This window comes from Phascolarctos cinereus, unplaced genomic scaffold, assembly GCF_003287225.1.
Source record: "Phascolarctos cinereus isolate Bilbo 61053 unplaced genomic scaffold, phaCin_HiC Scaffold_5;HRSCAF=322, whole genome shotgun sequence".
Lineage (NCBI taxonomy): Eukaryota > Metazoa > Chordata > Mammalia > Diprotodontia > Phascolarctidae > Phascolarctos > Phascolarctos cinereus.
Window position 1 is genome coordinate 332,037,019 of NW_027555958.1, and position 18,805 is coordinate 332,055,823.

Below are 18,805 nucleotides of genomic sequence, written 5' to 3' on the forward strand. Positions count from 1 at the left end.
CTTTTTGTTTTCATTTTTTTTTTCATTGAATAGAAATATTAGTGATTCCAGTGGATGTTAGGGGTGGGAGAGCAAGAAGTAAGATTCTTTTGCTAGTTCAGAAAGTGTTAAATCTGAAGAATCAGTGGCTTAAATTTGTGTAATTGATTAAAAAAAATATCCTGGATTTCTGAGGTAAGAGGTGTGAACAGCTAAATAGAAACTTCACAGACTTGAACAAATAATCATCATTGCTGTGTGTAATCTTCCCTAGGCAGTAATAAATGAATTTATAGGACTGATTAGATATTCTATTGAGAATCTTTTTCTCTTTAATTGAATAGTGATGGACTTGTGATTTTAGCATCAGCATGGCACCCAGGAGATAGTCCATGTCTCACATATTATTCTTTAATAACAGTAGAGGATACTGGCTACCAACTCTCTGGGGAAGTTACTGTTGAAGTTACCCAGTATAATCCACCTTTTCAGGTAAGGAATTGTGTGGAATTTTATTTAAATCATCAGCCTGGAATTACGCAATTATGTTGATTTTGTTTTGAATGATGGCGGAAATATTTATGCACTTTAGTTTAAAAGTATTGGAAACCTATCTCTTGTTGCTTTAAATCTTTGTTTTTCCATGTCATAGAATCTTGGAGTTTGTTGGGATTTCTGAGGTGATCTAGTCAGTCAAGCATTTATCATAGTGTGCATTGGGGATGGGGAAGAAAAGGGCAAAAATGAGCCTTACTATCTAGGATTTTATGTGATATTCAGACAGATAATGTATAAATAACTAGATATGTACAAACTATATGCAAAGTAGGTGCAAAGTCATCTGAGAGGGAAAAGTGCTTGAAGCTGGCAGGGTGTGGAAGGACCTTTTGCAGAAAATGAAAGTTAGGCCAAATATTGAAACGAGCTATGAACTAAAGGTCAGACGGGTGAGAGCAGAGCATTCTGGACATAGGACGCACTAAGTACAAGACATGGAGTCCGGAAATGGAGTGTTATGGGTATGGGGGAGTAAGTAGGTCATTGTGACTGGATCATGGAGAAGACAGGAAAGGTTGGGAAGAGCTTTAAATGCCAAATAGAGAAGTTTATATTTGATCTGAATGTTACAGAAAGCCACTGGAGCTTTTCAGCGGGAGGAATTGGGAGAAGGGAGAGAGTACGAGCAGGAAGATGAATTAGGAGGTGATTGCAGTAGTCCGTGTGAGAGGTGATAAGACTTGAGCTAGAGTGGTGGCCATGAGTAGAGAAAGGAGAGGAATGTGAGAGATGTTTTGGAGATAGAGTTGACAAGACTTAACATCTGATTTAGTGAGGGAAGTAAGAGAGTGAAGAGTCAGGATGACTGAGGTTAAGAACTTGGGTGACTGGAAGGATGGTCATACCCTCTATAGAGATAGAAAGGTTAGGAAAAAGGGTGAGTTTAGGGCAGAGGTTCTTAGCCTGGGGTCTGTGAACTTGTTTTGTTTTGTTTTTTTACTTCCATAACTGTATTTCAGTGTAAGTGGTTTCCTCTATGTAATTTTCATGTACTTAAACACATTGTTTTGAGAAGGGCTCCTTAACAGACTGCCATAGGGTTCTGTGATACAAAAAGATCAAGAACTTCTGGTTTGGGAAGATGAGTTCTATTTTGAGTATACTCTGTTTGAGATGGTCATTGATCATTTAGGTAGAGATATCCAGGAGTCACTTGGTACTGCAGGCCTGGAGCTCAGGTGAGAGAGCAAGGGGCTGAATATGTCGATTTGTCACTTATATAGAGATGGCAGCCCAACCCTGTGGGAGCTGATGAAATCACTAAAGGAGAGAGGTTAGAGACAAGAGAAGAGGACCCAGGGTAGAGCTGTAAGGTACATTCTACTAGAGAGGCCAGGACAGGCATCATGAGAAAGGAGACTGAGCAGTGATCAGACAAGTGGGAGCGGAACCAGACCTTTATATAAGTTCTAGCAGAAGCCATCAAAAGTCAGGACCATTAAAGTCAGAATTTATCAGTATAAATTAAATTGTATACTATAATCTTTTCATTTAGTTTTTGAAGACTTTCATATGAAAATTGCTAAAATATTAAAATATGCATTTTATGAGACTTTTTCAAAATTTGAATTCTTATTATAATGAGTCAGTTTCATAAAATCCTAACATATTTTAATGCCTTATGTAAAACTAGAAAGCAAAATGTTGCTTGTCAATAGCAATAGCTCATCTGATAATTTGATCATCCTTTGGATTATTGATTGATTGAGAATCAACCTGGTTTTGTTTCTGATTCTGTTACTGACTTTTATATTAACTTGGACAAGTTGCTTAGTTTTTCTGTGCCTCAGGTTTTTGGTCAGGGAAATAAGAGTAAAAATGTCCTATGCTAATGTCAATTCTAAATTAAATCAATAAATTAATTATTTTAAATATTTTGAACCATTTGATTTAAAAAAAAAACCCTCACATTTAGTAGAAAATTTTAGTGTTAGACTTGGAGTCAGGAAGATCTGCATTCAAATTTTGGCTCCCTGCATTTACTCCCATTGTGCCTCAATTTCCTCACTTGTAAAATTGTGAGGATAATGCTTATAGTTGCTATCTAGGAATTAGGCAGCTAGGTGGCAGCATAAAGTGCTGGACTTGAAGTTGGGAAGAGTGTAGTTCAGATTCTGCCTCAGACACCCTCAGTTTTATTATCTGTAAATTGGGGATGATAATAGCAGCCTACCTTGGAGTATTTTTATTATCCTCACATAAAGTAATATTTGTAAAGCACAATATACATTCAGGTACTTTATGATTGTTAGTTATTATTTACTGATAGGATTAGTTTTTAGATTTTCTGGTTATAAATGGTTTATTTTCCTATACACTTGTACATAAACTTATTTTTGAAGTTGTCTGTGGCTCATTTATTGTAGGTGGCTTTTGACTTAGGCTTAAATTTTTAAATATTTTATTCTTGTATAGATTCACATATAACACAAAATAGGTAGTTAAGCACACAAAAAAGGTAATCTTCTTTTTCTTTGCTTTTTTGCAATCTTAAATGAAATTATTCAGTCTGAAGAGCTGGTGATGTCCCGATTGTTGGTCCCTGATTTTTCAAACCAGGCTGCCTATCTGTATGGTGAAAATGCTGTCTTTGCCTGTTCCACAGGAACTGGAAGATGTTCTTTACCTCAAGAGAAAATTATCTTCAGTGCTCACGGTAAAAGTAGTAATTACAGGAAGCATGGCTTATACTTCTTAATCATCTTTACCATCCTTTTACTTTATTTTCTAGTCTAATGGTTCTCCATATATAATGTCCTCAAAGCCTTACACGACACTTATCCCTACTTCCATAATGGATGTTACCGGTTTTTTTTTAATCTTATTAATTTAATTTATTTTGATTTATCAACAATCACTTCCATATGCTTTTGAGTTGAAAATTTTTCTCCCCCTTACTCCCCCCCACCCTCCCCAAGATGGCGCACAATCTGATATAGGCTTTACATTTACATTCCTATTAAAAATATTTTCACATTACTGAAGTTGTAAGTAAAAATTAAAGCCAATAGGAGGAACCATCAGAAAGATGAAACAAAACTCAACAGAAGGTAAAAATAAGTGACAGCGATTCGACTTCCATAGTTCTTTCTTTGGATGTGGACAGCATTTTCCATCCCGAGGCCTCTGGAAATGTCTTAGATCCTTGTAATGCTAAGAAGGGTTCAGTTTAACAATATTAGTCATCGCATGACGTGGCTGTTATTGTGTACAAAGTACTCTTGGTTCTGCTCACTTCACTCAGCCTCAGACCATATAAGTCTTTCCAGGTTTTTCTGAAGTCAGCCTGTTCATCATTTCTTATAGCACAGTAGTATTCCATTACATTCATATACCACAACTTGCTCAGCCATTCCCCAATTAATGGGCATCCTCTCAATTTCCAATTCTTTGCCAGCACAAAAAGAGCTGCTATGAATATTTTTGTGCATGTGGGTCCTTTTCCCATTTGTTTGATCTCTTTGGGATATAGCCCTAGAAGTGCTATTGCTGGATCAAAGGGCATGCACATTTTTGTAGCCCTTTGGGCATAGTATGGATGTCACTGTTTTACTGGGGCAGGGGGGAAGCTATAGTAAAATTTTCATGCTGTTAAGAGGAAGAAAATAATAATATTTTCTCTAGAGGAGAGAAGTAGATAGGAAAGAAACTGATGAATAAGAGGTGATGAAAATGCCTGTTACAGTGGTCTGGTTATGGTAGGTACTATGTAAATATTATTAAATTACTTTTGGCAAGATGGATAAAATTAGAAAGTAGAGTCCATAGTTCTATGTAATTCTGCATCCCCGGTCTCCAAGACCCCCACTTTGCCATATGGCACAATATATCAACTTGCCATCTTTTTTGTTACTGTAGTAGTATGATTATCTTTAAGATGGAAGGACACAGAACCAGCTTTTTATCTCCACCATTATGACTTTTGGAAAGAAATGTTAGAGGTGATTTAATTTAAACCCCCAATTTCTCAGAGGAGTAAATTGAAGTCCCAAGAAGTTAAGCAACTTGGATAAAATCATACAGCAGATCTCATTGGTGGAAGAGCCAGAATGAGAGCCAGGGCTCCCTGACTAGAGGTTTTCCCCAGGGCTCTTTGTGTTGTACAAACTACCTCTTCTACTTTGAAAAACAATATTTATGTGGTGCTTTTAGCTTTACAGCAGTCTTAAGAAGTAAGTAATACCAGTGTTATTTATTATCTCCATGCTAAAGGTGAGCAAACTGAATTCATGGAAGTGACTGGCCCTGGTCACACTAATAATTGCCAGGAATCCAGATTTTAACTCGGTTCTGTAGATTTTTTTTTAATAAAAACTTTTTTTTTGAGGACCAGGTCTCCTCTTGCCTAGGTTGAAAATACAGTGGTTACTCATAGACCCGATCCCATTACTGATTGGTTTGGGAGCTTTCACCTATTTTATTTTGGACCTGGACCGGTTTTTCTCTTTCTGGGCATTGTGTTGACATGGTACAGCCACCCAGTTGACTTAGCACACTATACCTCACAACTCTCAAACTCAAGAGATTGACTGCCCTCAGCCTCCCAAATTAGCAGGAATTCTAGGTGTGTGCCAGCAGGCCCAGCATCCCTGCTAATTCTCAGTACATCTCCTTTTCCCACTCAATTGTCTCCAAGATCTTGAGTGTTGATTTGCAGAAATATTAAAGAGGAAAAAATAAGTTTTGAAACATAATTATTTTTAAAAGTTTTTAATACCTTTCATTTATGTTTAATTGATTAGATCATGGTTAGCAGGTGAAGTTTTATTTGTGATTAAGGAAAACTTATGAACCATAAAATATTTTGTGAAAAATATTTCCTTTCTGTTATATAACCTTTGTCATTATGTCTTTCTTTCTTTTAGGAGATAGTATTTTAGGAGCTGGTTCCTGTGCTGGTCTTCCAGTTTTTTTCTCTAGAAACAGTGGACTAGTGGCAATTGTTTCTAGGGAAAATGTTTCAGTATTACCAGAAGACCTCGAGGATTCCTTGGCTTCTTCAGTTGCTGGACCAAATAATGAGGTATTATATAGTGTCTCAAGTGATTTGTCAATATTATATGAAAAGACTAAAAATAATGAATAGTTTGGATTAGTTCACCATTTTTTATGCTTCTGGTGAAAAAAACAAAAGCCAGGCCTATGTAATATAAAACGTCTAATCAATTTAAAATTTATAAGTTTATTTGGCAGAGTAGAGATATTTGGATTATATTTTTCTCTTTAGACATGCTAACAATGAGTGTTATTTAAACTTAGAAATTATAAGAAATTTTGATATTCATTGGAACACAATGTATTATATATTGTACAACAAAAAGAAAACCTCAAGACAATTAACTATGATGAATTATTTTGCTTATAATATTGTTTGTGATAAATGAAAAAAGGTAATTGTGTATTGTGAAATAAAGGTTTCTTTATTCTTATTCTTTAGTCTGTTGCAAAAGAGTATAAGTAGTAGTGTTAGACATGACCCATGTCCTTAAAATGTCTGAATCTCTTTTGTAGTACTTTAGTTTATCTTTTTTAAAAAGAATGATCCTTCTTGGTCTCCTTTGCCAAGTTGATTCATCATCCTTTTGCCACCTAAGTGATTATTACCCCAGAACTCTGCCTCTATTTTCTCATCATTTCTTCTACCCTGGAGTTCCCCGATATTCTCATTTGTTTCTCCAAGTTTAATTATCTCCTGTACACAGGCAACTCCCAAATCTTTATATCCTAACCTAATTCCTTAACTGAGATTCAGGCTTGCATCTCCTAACACCTCAGGCCATCCAAAGCCAAAGTTATCATCATTTACCCTACACCTACTTTCCCAACTTCTCTTTTTTCTTCACAGTACCACAATCCTCTCAGATTGAAATCTCAGTTATTTCTGATGCTGTCCTTTTTTCTCATCCTCTGTAGCTATCATTTGCCAAATTATGTTGATTATACCTTCACAACATCTCTTGCACCTATATCTTCTACACTGCTGTTACTACCACTGCCGTGGTTGAAGTGTGCATCATCTGCCTAGGCTATTGTTATAGATACCTACCTATTCACTTCCCCATTAAAACCGTCACATAGCATTCAGGGTAATCTTCGCAGTGCAGGATTCTGATCACATCACTGACTTGCTCACATCACAGGTTGGCTCAGAATTACATGAACTCAGAACTTGAAGGAACTTCAGGAGCCACTAGTTGAACCTGTAGCTGAACAGAAATCCGCTCTATAAAATACCCAAGAAGTAGTCATTCAGTATTTTCTTGTCAACCTTTTATGATGGGAGAACCAACTGCCTCCCAAGACATCAAATTCCATCTTTGTTTATTTCTAAATGTTAGGAATTTTTTTTCCTTACCTCAAGACTCAATTTGCTTCTCAGCAACTTCACTCAATCTTATTTTCCACCCTTTTGAGATTCAGAGCATATGTATAATCCTTCTTCCTAATGCCCCTTCAGATAATTAATAGCTTTCATGTCCTCCCTAAATCTTTTCTTCTCCAGGCAAAACATTCTCAATTCCTTCAGTTATTCTCACCGGATACTCATGGTCCTCTTTATCCTGACTACCTTCCTCTGGATAGTCTCTTGCTTATCAGTGTCCTTCCTAAAATGTGGCCCCTCTGTGACTAGGACAGTATAAAATGAGACTCTTGACTTTCTAGTTTGGCCACAAGGATCTTTTGTGCTCTGTTTTGTTGCTCTGTTTTGCTGATCCTGTCACATTGTTGACTGATTTTGAACTTGTAGTCCACTAGAACTTACTACACAGGGCATTGGTGTCAAACTCAAATAGAAATAGAGGCCGCCAAACTGCATAAGGATCCTGCCACATATTGACTTTTAGTTTTAAAATATAATATCTATATTTTACTGTATTTTCATTTTGTTAAATATTTCCCAGTTACATTTTTATTTGGTTTGGGCTGCACCCTGGAGTGTTGCCAACCAGAAGCCACATGTTTAACACCTCTGGCCTGAAGGATAAAATCATAGCTTTTAAGTTTGAAATTTTTTAGAAATTTATTTTATTTTTAATTTATGGAATAAAACAACCATTTCCATAACACAGTATAATAAAAAAGATGATTGCACATGAAACTGCAAATATGTTATGTACAAGTTACTATTCATTTAAAATATATAATATTATCATATAAATTTCCTTTTTTCCACTCTCACCTTAGAGATCACTACCATTAGACACACATAGAGGGGTGTGTGTGTATCCTCATATGTTCTTTATTGTTAATTTGGGCATTTATAATAGTCAGAATGACATTTGCTCAAAGTCGTTTTTACAACATTGCTGTTATATACAGTGTTCTCTTGGTTCTGCTTATTTCACTCTTTATTATTTCATGCAAGTATTTCCGTGTTTTTCTAACATCATTGAGCTCATTATTTCTTATAGCATAGCTGTATTCCATCACAATCATATACCACAACTTGTTTAGCCATTCCCCAATTGATGGGCGTCCCTGCAATTTCCAGTTCTTTGCCACCATAAAGAGAGCTGCTATTAACACTTTAGAATGTATAGGTTCTTTTCCTTTTTCCCTAATCCTCTTTGGAAATGGACCTAGTAGTGATATTGCTGTGTCAAAGGGTTTAGGCAGTTTAATAACTGGGCATAATTCCAGATTGCTCTCCAAGATGGTTGGATCAGTTCACAATTCCACCAACAATGAATTAGTGTCCCAATTTTTCCACATCCCCTCCAACATTTGTCACATTCCCCTTCAGTCATTTTAGCCAATCTGGTAGGTGTAAAATGCTATCTTAAGGTTGTTTTAATTTTCATTTCTCTAATTGTTAATTGATAAATGGTCAAAGGATACGAACATGCAGTTTTCCTTATAGTCATATTAAAAAAAAGTTTGATATTTAAGGTCCTACACAGCCTAGTTCCAACCTACCTTTTCAGCCTTATTCATGATTTCTTTTCTTCATGTACTCTGTTGTAGCCAAACTAACTATTCCCTGAACCTGAAGTGCTCTCTCTTGTCTCTGTACCTTCATGCTGACCATTCTCTATGCCTAGAATAACCATACGATCATAGCTTTAAACCTGGAAGGGATGCAAGTAATCATTTAGTCTAACCGTATTGTTTTACAGATGAGACCCAGAGAAGTACAGTGAGTTTTTCAAGGCCACATAGAAAGTAAATATCAAAGCTAAGTCTTCAATTTCATTTTCTAAAATCTCACATTTTGCCATGGTGCCTTTTTGGAATGCCCTCCCTCCTCCTCTTTGCCTCTTAGAGTCTTAGACTTTCATTTAAGCTCAATTTAGGGTATGCTCTCTAATCCTCCCCCAGCTGAAAGCTTTCCCTCCTTAATTTTCCTAGAGTTCTATTTGTGATCTCTAGTTTGTCCCAGTACTCTCTTATTGGATATGTCCCCACCAGTAGATTCAAGCATTTTGAGAGTGGCAGCTGCTGTTTTTATCTTTGTATCTCTGTTAACTAGTATAGTTCCTGGCATATAGTAAGTTCTTAATAAATGATTATTGCATTAAATTAAGATTAGTATTGCTTAGTTTGCTTTTATAAATAACTCAAATAAACCTACAGGTATGTTCTGCACATGTTTGGACGTTATTTTTTGTTATGAGTCTGTATGTAGTTATTTATTCCAACAACTTTAAATGTTCTGGTGATTCCATCTCCAAAATATAATTTGTTATTCCAGAGTCCAGTTTTTGAAAACACTACAAAAATGGATGTCATAGCACAAGAAGACAAGACAAGATTGCTAAAAGCTGCTTTTCTCCAGTACTGCAGGTATAAAATATTTGTGAAGTATGACTATAAGTCTAAGGATAAATTTTATTTCAATATGCCACTTAAAAAAAAAGTTTAGCAAGTTGGAAAGGCAGAGTGAAGGTGAAGGGTGAAGAAGAAAGTAATGAATTTGAATTCAGAGGACCTGGATTGGCATCCCAGATCCACTACGTTAGGAGATCACTTGTGTGAACCTGGAAAAGTTTCTTTGCTTTTCTGCTCCTCATCCTCTTTGTCTCTTAAATGAGAATATTTTAAAGTAGGTGAATGCTAAGGTCTATTTCACTTCAGAATTTTATGATCAATCCTATAAGAGACCCTCAAAAGGTTGCAGTTGGAGGTTTTGCTAATGACACTAAGGTGTGACTTTGAACTTTGCAGTGTTGTGGGGTAAGAGCGGTCTATTTATGCATATCTTAAAACTAGACTTATAAATGCAGCAGACTAATCTAATGTACTTTGATGTGAAATAGAAAAAAAAACATAAGTGTTCTTTCCTAGGAGGAATATGAAATAATAGTCTTCAGAGTGATGATTTTTTTTAGGGAATATATTTGATTTGTAATTCTAATTCTGGCTTTGTCACTAATAAGGTGTGTGACCTTGAGCAATCTAACCTCTCAACTTAAGTTTTGCTGTCTGTAAAATAAGATCTCTGGGCTAGATCAAGGGTTTCTTGCCAGTAGGTTAGGAACTACGAGATGTATTAGATCTGAGAACCTTACTTGTTAGTTTCCCAAGCCAATTACTATTATTATACCTTGCCCATGTGCCCCTGTCAGTGAATGAGGGGATTTTCAGGAGAGAAGGAACACAGTAGTCAATTCTGTCCCCCTTCTTTGTGCTGGTCAGAGATTTTAGCGTTAGTATGTACCTGTGTTTGAAGGCATACCCTCGTGATTTCAAGGTTTCTGGAAAATGAAAAATAGTTCTCCCTTTTCCCCTTCTTCCCCCCTCCCTCCATCCCCCTAAAAAAATTGGGAATCCCTGGACTAGCATTCTAAGGTACTTACCTTTCTAAAGTTCTTGCTTTTTTACATTTATCCTTTATACTATTTTCATTGCTGTGTTCAGTCTTCTGGTCAGTAGGGGGTGCAATGAGACAAGCCTTTCCTGTTTTAGAAGACCCACCCCTTAAGAAGTGGTTCCTAGTTTTTCCTTCATCTGGCCATATGTGTTGTAAAAATGTTGTGACTTCACTGTGAAAGTTCTGGCAGATTTTCAGTAGCCCAGGTCAAGATGGAAAGGGATCCCTGAATTTCAGAGCTTAAAAGGGACCTTAGGGATCTTCTGTTTCAGTCCTTTTATTTTACAGATGAGGAAAACTTGAGGGCCAATGATTTTACCAAAATACATAGAGCTAAATAGTGGCATAACTGGGTCTAAAATCTAAGACTTCTAATTCCCAGTTGAGTGCTTTTCTGTTGGATTACACTGATATAATGTGGCAAATCATTTCATAACAAATCCTGAGTTTTTTACCAAAGGTCTCAGAATACATTATCAGGAGCAGGATATGTCCTATGATAACATAATAAGATGCTATCTATTAGCCTTTGCATTCCTTACAACACTTAGTAGCACTCACTGTTGAATAAATGAACAATCCTTATGACATGTCTATCCCTTTAGGTTTCATAGAATACTGCAGGGTCCTGAGGTTTGAGTAAGAGAATAGGTTGGCTTCGACTTGTAACCTTCTATGTAAGGAATTCTCCCGAGTATTTCTTTCACTGAATAAGACCTACAACTGGGGCTTTGAGAGGTTTTATGACTTGTTCATGACACACTGCTGTTATATGTCAAAGGTCTGACTTGAAATCCAGGACTTTCTGATTCTAGGACCAGCTCTCTATCCACTGCACTATGCTCCCTGAATATTTATCAGTTGAGAATTTCTATGGTGATTGTAGCCATAGCATTTAACAAGTAGGCATTGATAGAGTTAGGCCATTTTAAAGAGATGTTCTGATTCCACTGTCTGATTTCCTTAATTTTTTTATTTAGAAATTATTTTAATTTTGTTAAATATTTCCCAATTATATGTAAAAAAGAAATTCTAATACTCATTTTTAAAAAAAATTTGAGCTTCAAATTCCCTCCTTCCCCAGTCCCTCCTCCCACATTGAGAAGGTAAACAATTTGATGTTGATTATGTATGTGAAGTTGTACAAAATATAGTTCCATATTAGCCATGTTATAAAATGAAACAATAAAAATAAAATGGAAACAAGTATGCTTCACTCTGCATTCAGTGTTCATCAGTTTCTCTCTCTGAAGGTGTATAGCATCTTTCATCATGGATCCTTTGGAATTGTCTTGGACTATTATCTTGATCAGAGTATCTAAGTTTTTCACAATGGATCATCTTACAATATTGCTGTTACTGTGTACAGTTTTCTCCTGGTTCTGCTTATTTCACTTTGCATCAGTTCATATAAGTCTTCCCAGGTATTTTCTGAAAGCATCCTACTTGTCATTTCTTAAAACAATAATTTTCTATCACAATCATATACCACAGCTTGTTCAGCCATTCCCTAATTGATGGATATCTGTTTTATTTTATTTTTTGTATAAACAGCTCCTAGTTTTATTTGTTAGTTCAATGGTGTTATTTTTTTTTTTAGCTTGGAATTTTATTGATTTCTCCTTTGATTTTTTTTAGGATTTCTGTTTTGGTGTTTAATTGAAGATTTTGAATTTGTTCTTTTTCCAGTTTTTTTAGTTGTATGCCCAATTCATTAATATGCTCTTTCTCTCTTTTATTGATGTACACATTTAGAGATAAGTTTTCCCATAAGTACTGCTTTTGCTGCATCCCACAAATCTTGGAATGTTGTTTCATTCTTGTCATTCTCTTTGATTAAATTATTGATTGTTTCTGTGATTTGTTCTTTGACCCGCTCATTCTTTAGGATTAGATTATTTCATTTCCAATTAAATTTTAATCTGTGCTTCCATAGCCCTTTGTTAAATGTAACTTTTATTATATTATGCTATTTAAAAGTTGAATTTAATATTTGTTTTTCCTGCATTTGGTTGTGAGGTGTTGATGCCGCAATTCATGGTCATTTTTTGTGAAGGTGCCCTGTATAGCTGAAGAAAAGATATCTTCCTTTCTGTTCCCATGCAGTTTTCTCCAGAAATCTTTTCAAAGGTTCTATCTCTTTAACTTCTTTCTTGTTTGTTTTGTAGTTAGATTTATCTAGCTCTGAGAGGGGAAAGTTGAGGTCCCCCATTAGTATAGTTTTATTGTCTATTTTCTCCTGTAATTCATTTAACTTTTCTTTTAAGAATTTCAATGCTATGCCATTTGGTACATATATGTTAAGTATTGCTATTTCTTCTTTGTCTATGGTTCCTCTTTGTAAAATGTAGTTCCCTGCTCATACCTTTTAATTAGGTCTGTTTTTCTTCCCTGTCACCGTCATAGCTTTTTGTGGTCAGGTTCTTTTGTTGTTGTTGTTGTATTTTTCCACCCTATTTCTTGATTTGGAATTTGTTATTGTTAGGCTTTGTTTCAGGTGTAAGGGGTGGAGGGGCACTGTCTCAACCTTCAGGCTTTTTCACATTGCTGTTTTCAGTGATAGTTCTGGGGGTTTAGAAGTTTTTGGTACTTTCTAAGTGGTGTGAGTTATGACCCAGAAGTGAGCCTAGGCAGTGGAGGTGCCAAACAGAATCTAGTCCTAAGATGGCATGCAATCTGATGTAGGCTATACATATACATTCCTATTAAACATTTTCACATTAGTCATATTGTAAGGAAGAATTAGAACCATTAGAAGGAACCACAAGAAAGAGGAAACAAAACAGAAGAAAAAAAAGAGCAAACTGCATTCAATCTGCATTCAGATTCCATAGTTCATTCTTTGGATGTGGATGGCATTTTCCATGATGAGACTTTTGGAGATGTCTTAGATCCTTGCATTGCTGAGAAGGGCTAAGTCTATCAAAGTTAGTCATCACACAATGGCTACCACCTAGTCTTACCAGTGGTGTTTCATCCGTGTGCATTCTGGGCCAGCTTCCACCCCTGTGTCATAAATCTCGCTTTCATTATTTGTTTTCTTACTAATTCTGATCTTTGCACTGACAGTTCTGAACTATACACAGATAGCTGATTTATGGATGATTCCCACTTCCTGTATTTTAAAATATAATCTTGTGTGTGTGTGTGTGATATTGTTTGTGCATACCATAGCTAGCACATGTCAACTAATTTCTTGAAGAAAATGTTCATGATATAAAGACATGAGGCTTCTGTGTAATCTACACTGCTTTGGTCTCTCTTGTACTTTTTTTCCTGAATCATGCTATTTCTTACCACCCTATCCTTTCCCCTTCTTTTTATTGAAGTCGTTAAGTGTGTAGATTTAGTTTGGAGGGTGATAGCAAGTTCTTCATGGAATTCTCTACTTCGGTATTCTTAGCAACTAATGTTGGTGTGTAAATTGCAGTATTTTCATGGTATTTTTTTTTTTGCAGCTACTTAAGAGTATTATGGTATGAGATCAAGCATTTAACAAGTACTTATTAAGTATCTACCACATTCCAGGCACTGTTCTAGACACTTAGGAAACAAAGACAGAAATAAAACAGTCCCTGCCCTTATGGAGCTTACATTCTAACTGTAGAGGTAACATTTGCACATATATAAATATATATTATATACACACACACATACTCATGTTAATATATATGTGAGTATGTACACTCAGTCTCTTGCTGGAGCCATACATATTTTTTTTCCTTTTTTTCTTTTTTGTGAGGCAATTGGGGTTAAGTGACTTGCCCAGGGTCACACAGCTAGTAAGTGTCATGTGTCTGAGACTGGATTTGAACTCACGTCCTCCTGACTCCAGGGCCAGAGCTGTATCCACTGTGCCACCTAGCTGCCCCTAGAGCCATACATATTCAAAGCTGCTTCTAAATATGAGGTAAATTTTTTATGGAGAAGAACACTAGAATCTGAAAATCAGGAAAGGCTTTCATATAGAAAGTAGTGCTTGAGCAGAGTTTTGAAGGAAACAAGGTATTTTAAGGGGGAAAGGAGTGCATTCTAGGCATAAGAGACAAATACTGTTGGAAAAGACAAAGTTGTTAGGGCATTGAAGGATTAATATATAAGGCAGAGAGAAAGATATGCAAGGTATGGAAAAATTTTCAGATTTTATTTATACCCCAAAAAGCTTACTATATGCCTGTTCTTCCATCTATTAAAAAATCTGAGTATTGTCTATACTTTAGAAGGTATTATTAAGGAACAAGCAAGCTTTCTTAAACAATATTGCATCGTGGACTACATCTTTCCATACTTTAATTATGTGTGTACCTATTGTATCTTCTCAGTAGATTGGAAACTCCTTAAGTACAAAGACTTTCATTTTCATCTCTTTGTCCTTAGGGTCATGACCTCCACACCACTCTAAGGAATCTGAGAAAGATTTTGTGGAGAACTTTAAATTTAAAAAATTAGCAGTGAAAATTGCAAACACACCACAGAAATTGCATGAACACTGATTATAAAAATTTTATACCAAAGTTTAACCATTGTGAATATATTGCCACAGTAAAAAAACAGATCTCAGAAAGCTCCTTGGACAGCAAATATTTGACCTATTTACCAAGCAGAGATGGCAGCCATGGGCAGCACCAGTTTAGAATATAAACATGTTTGTAAAATTTTATGAATTAAGACAATAGATATGAATCATATTGGCTCATAAATCCAAGAATCATTGAAGAGTAAAACTTATTTAAAGAAATTGTGGCTAGAAATTCAACTAAGCAGAATTATTCTGTAGAACATTTAGGGATGAAAATGGAGAGAAGACAATAAACAGAAGAAAGATGAAAAAGATCTGTAAAGATTACTATAGCACACTTTTTTTTTATCATCATCAAGGAAAGTGGAACAATTACACTAGGACTCTAGTGTCACAGTCCTGAATGTGCTTGTAGAGATGGTAAGAATTTCACTAAAAACAACAAAAATAGACAAAGCAGCCTTATTGCACTGTCATGCTGGAAGAGACAAAATTACTATGGCATTGAGGGGTAAGTAGAGAACGTAGTAGAAAGAGAGAAAGATATTCAAGTTATAGAAAAATTCTCAGACTTTATACCAGGAAAAGCATACTATATGCCTACTTTCCCATCTATATATATATTAGTAAGGAACATGCAAGATTTCATAAACAATATTCAGCCATGGACTATGTATCTTTACTGTTTTTCAGTTGACTGAAAGATGTAGCGACTAAAAGATCCCATTGTGTTAATTGTTTGATGATTATGAAAAGAGACTAGACCAGATTCCCTGGTGTCCACCTGCATCCCTCAAGGATAATAGATTTCCTTGAGGCAAAAATAGAACAGTAATTACCAGGAGAACTGAGCTTCTAAAGTTAGCTCATAGGCAAAGAAACAAATCTGCCTTGAGTAATCATACAAAATGGGGTAGTAATGCAGAATTGGCTCAATTACAGAATAGAATCAATATTAAAATGATACAAAATCAATTTAATTTCTTCAGAATTATTCTCTTAATCAGATTAGGCATCTGTTGACTTCTTATATTTGTTCCTTCAGTGAAAGAAATCTAATGGATGGTTATTTATATACCTGTGTAATTTAAAACCTTTCCAATTTTATTGCAGAAAAGATCTAGTTCATGCTCAAATCATGGTTGATGAACTGTTTTCATCTCATCCTGATTCGAATTCTGACATTCAACTAGATAGAGCTGTGACCCAAATCAGTGTTGACTTGGTGGATGACTACCCAGCGTCTGATCCACGATGGGCTGAATCTGTCCCTGAGGGTAAGAAAATTTAAAAATAAGGTTTTAACATTTGTTTTAACATTATTCTGAGAAAGAAAAGGGTGTTTTAGTTTTTTCTTATTAAAAAAAAATTATAGGGGTAGCTAGCACCGGCCCTGGAGTCAGGGGGACCTGAGTTCAAATGTGACCTCAGAGTCACTAGCTGTGTGACTCCAGGGAAGTCACTTAACCCCAATTGCCTCACCAAAAAAAATTACAGTAGTAACCACTATTATAACAATTTGTGAAATCAAGATATAATAGTCACTGAGTGCCTGTTTACTATGTGCCAGCCACAGTGCTAAGCTCTGGGGACACAAAGAAACGCAAAAGACAGTTCCTGCCCTCGAGAATTGCTCAATTTAATTGGGGGGACAACATGCAAACAACTATGCACGTATAACCTATATACAGGATAAATAGGAAATAACCAACAGAGGGAAGTCACTAGAATTGGGATTGGGAAAGACTTTCAATTTTGGGATCAACATCTTATTTGCTCATGTAAAGAATTGGGTAGTTTACCATATCTATCTATGTTTTGGAATAAGGTTTATTAATTTAGGAGTTATTTGTACTGTAGAAATTTGATAGAATTTACTTTTGAATATCTGGACTGCATTGGGCCTAGAATATATTTTTGCAGGTCAGCTCTAAAATCTGCTAACTATGCTATCTTGGGAGATACATTTACAGCAATTTTTTTTTCACTTCTTAAAGTAGATTGTTAACTATAATTTTTAGATATTTAGCATATATGATCAGGAACTAAATAATGAATTTAACATGATTATTGTTTTCAGCCGACATAAATCACATGTATGACTACAAAAGTGACAACTCTTGGTATCAGAGTGTCCTTCTTTATCCTCTGTTAGTTATAAAAGACTACCAGAGTTTGCATTGTAGTTTTATTTTTGAGTAGTTTCCATTGCTGAAATTAAGAAAATTGAGTATACCTACTTGCTTCCCAGTTGATGGCTTGTGCTCTCTATAGATGTCAGCCTTTAAGTGCTATAAAATGATTAAACTTTTTTAGTGAGATGATTATGCAGAAATATCAGAGGGAGGATCTCTCTCCTGATAGCAATAGAATTGTTTTAAAAAGTGGAATCAGAGTCCAAGCAAAGAATTATTTCAGTCTCAAAAATGTTGCTTTAAATTTTATAATTCTTGGGTGATGTTACCAGTAGCTGTCTTTCTGTGTGCCTAATGCTTGGTTTTTTCTTTGTCTTTTTTTTTTATTAGCAATGACATAAAACTAGAACACGCTCAGTATTCAAATTTTATTATTATGTTTTAACAGAAGCGCCAGGATTCAGTAATACATCACTTATTATTCTTCATCAACTAGAAGACAAAATGAAAGCCCATTGTTTCCTTATGGATTTTATTCATCAAGTAAGAGTCTAAATTGTTGAGAACTTAAGATACCCAGGACCAAAACACTCCTGGAGACATGTGGGTTTACCACATCTTTTTAAACAAATGTTTTATTAATGCTTTTAAAAACCAATACTTTCATTTCCCAGCGTCTTTCATCCTCCTTCCCTGTCCTCTGCAGTAGATCTCTTTCTTGTCACAAAGAAATACAGTTAAAACAAACTGATATATTGACTGTGTCTGACAGCATATACCCCATTCGGCCCTTACATTCTACCTCCATTCTGCTGAGAGCAAAGAAGTACATTTCATCATTAGTCTCCTGGAGTTAGATTAGTAATTGCATTGATCTGAGTTCTAATGTTCTTTAATGTTTTTCTCTCTCTGTCATTTTGGTCATTGTGTGTATAGTTCTCTTGGTTCTACTTTTTTACTTCACTCAGTGTCAGTTCATACAAGTCTAACCAAATTTCCGAGTTATTCATATTGTTTCTTATGGCATAATATTCTATTAAATTCAAATGCCAATTTTATTTATCCATTATTTTTAGGTTTTTGTTACCACAAAGAGCACTGCTATAAATTTTGTGTGTGTGTGTATGTTTCTGTCATTGATTTCCCTGGATTATATACTCTCTCTCTCTCTCTCCACACACACACACACACACACACACACACACACACGCATACACACATATACACACTCTAGTAGAGAAATTATTGGATCAAAGCATATGAACAATTTAGTGACTTTTCACACGTAGTTCCAAATTATTTTCCAGAGTCATTAGACTATTCAAAACTCCCTTATTAGTCAGTAGTGCTACTGTGCCCATCTTCTAGTTATCCCACCAACATTGTCTTACTGTATTTTTTTAAACCATTTTTGCCTATTTAATAGTTATGAGGTGCTACAATTTTCTTCCAGTCCATACAGTGAAGACAATGGAAAATCCAGTCCTCTCAATGTATTTTATTGAAAGTGCTGCCATTGTAGTAGGCATGATCTGTAATCATAACTGAATAATAGCCTATGTTTTCTGTATTTAAGAAGAAAAAACTCTGGAAATTTGGGGAGGAACTTTGTAACATGAAAATAAGTTTGAAATTTAGGAGGGGGAGGTAAGAAAAATTGATTTATTAAGGAAGATGTGACAAAGGTCTTATTTATATAATGCTTTAAAGTTTACCAAATGTTCTCACAACAGCCCTATCCAGTTGGTATGAATATTATTATTATTTTATGTATGAAGGACCAAGTTCAGAGAGATTTGCCCA

At 35.4% G+C, this 18,805-nt stretch overlaps 1 protein-coding gene across 1 annotated transcript in view; it reads left to right on the top strand.

Annotated features, from left to right (window-relative positions):
• The window catches only part of NUP133 (nucleoporin 133), a 67,585-nt gene that overhangs the window by 18,500 nt on the left and 30,280 nt on the right, over window positions 1-18,805 (top strand). Inside the window, exons 9-14 of the mRNA XM_021000463.2 lie at window positions 324-471; window positions 3,046-3,193; window positions 5,403-5,560; window positions 9,230-9,321; window positions 15,981-16,144; window positions 17,451-17,545. Coding sequence (XP_020856122.1) covers window positions 324-471; window positions 3,046-3,193; window positions 5,403-5,560; window positions 9,230-9,321; window positions 15,981-16,144; window positions 17,451-17,545 — 805 coding nt within the window. The remainder of the gene's footprint in view (window positions 1-323; window positions 472-3,045; window positions 3,194-5,402; window positions 5,561-9,229; window positions 9,322-15,980; window positions 16,145-17,450; window positions 17,546-18,805) is intronic.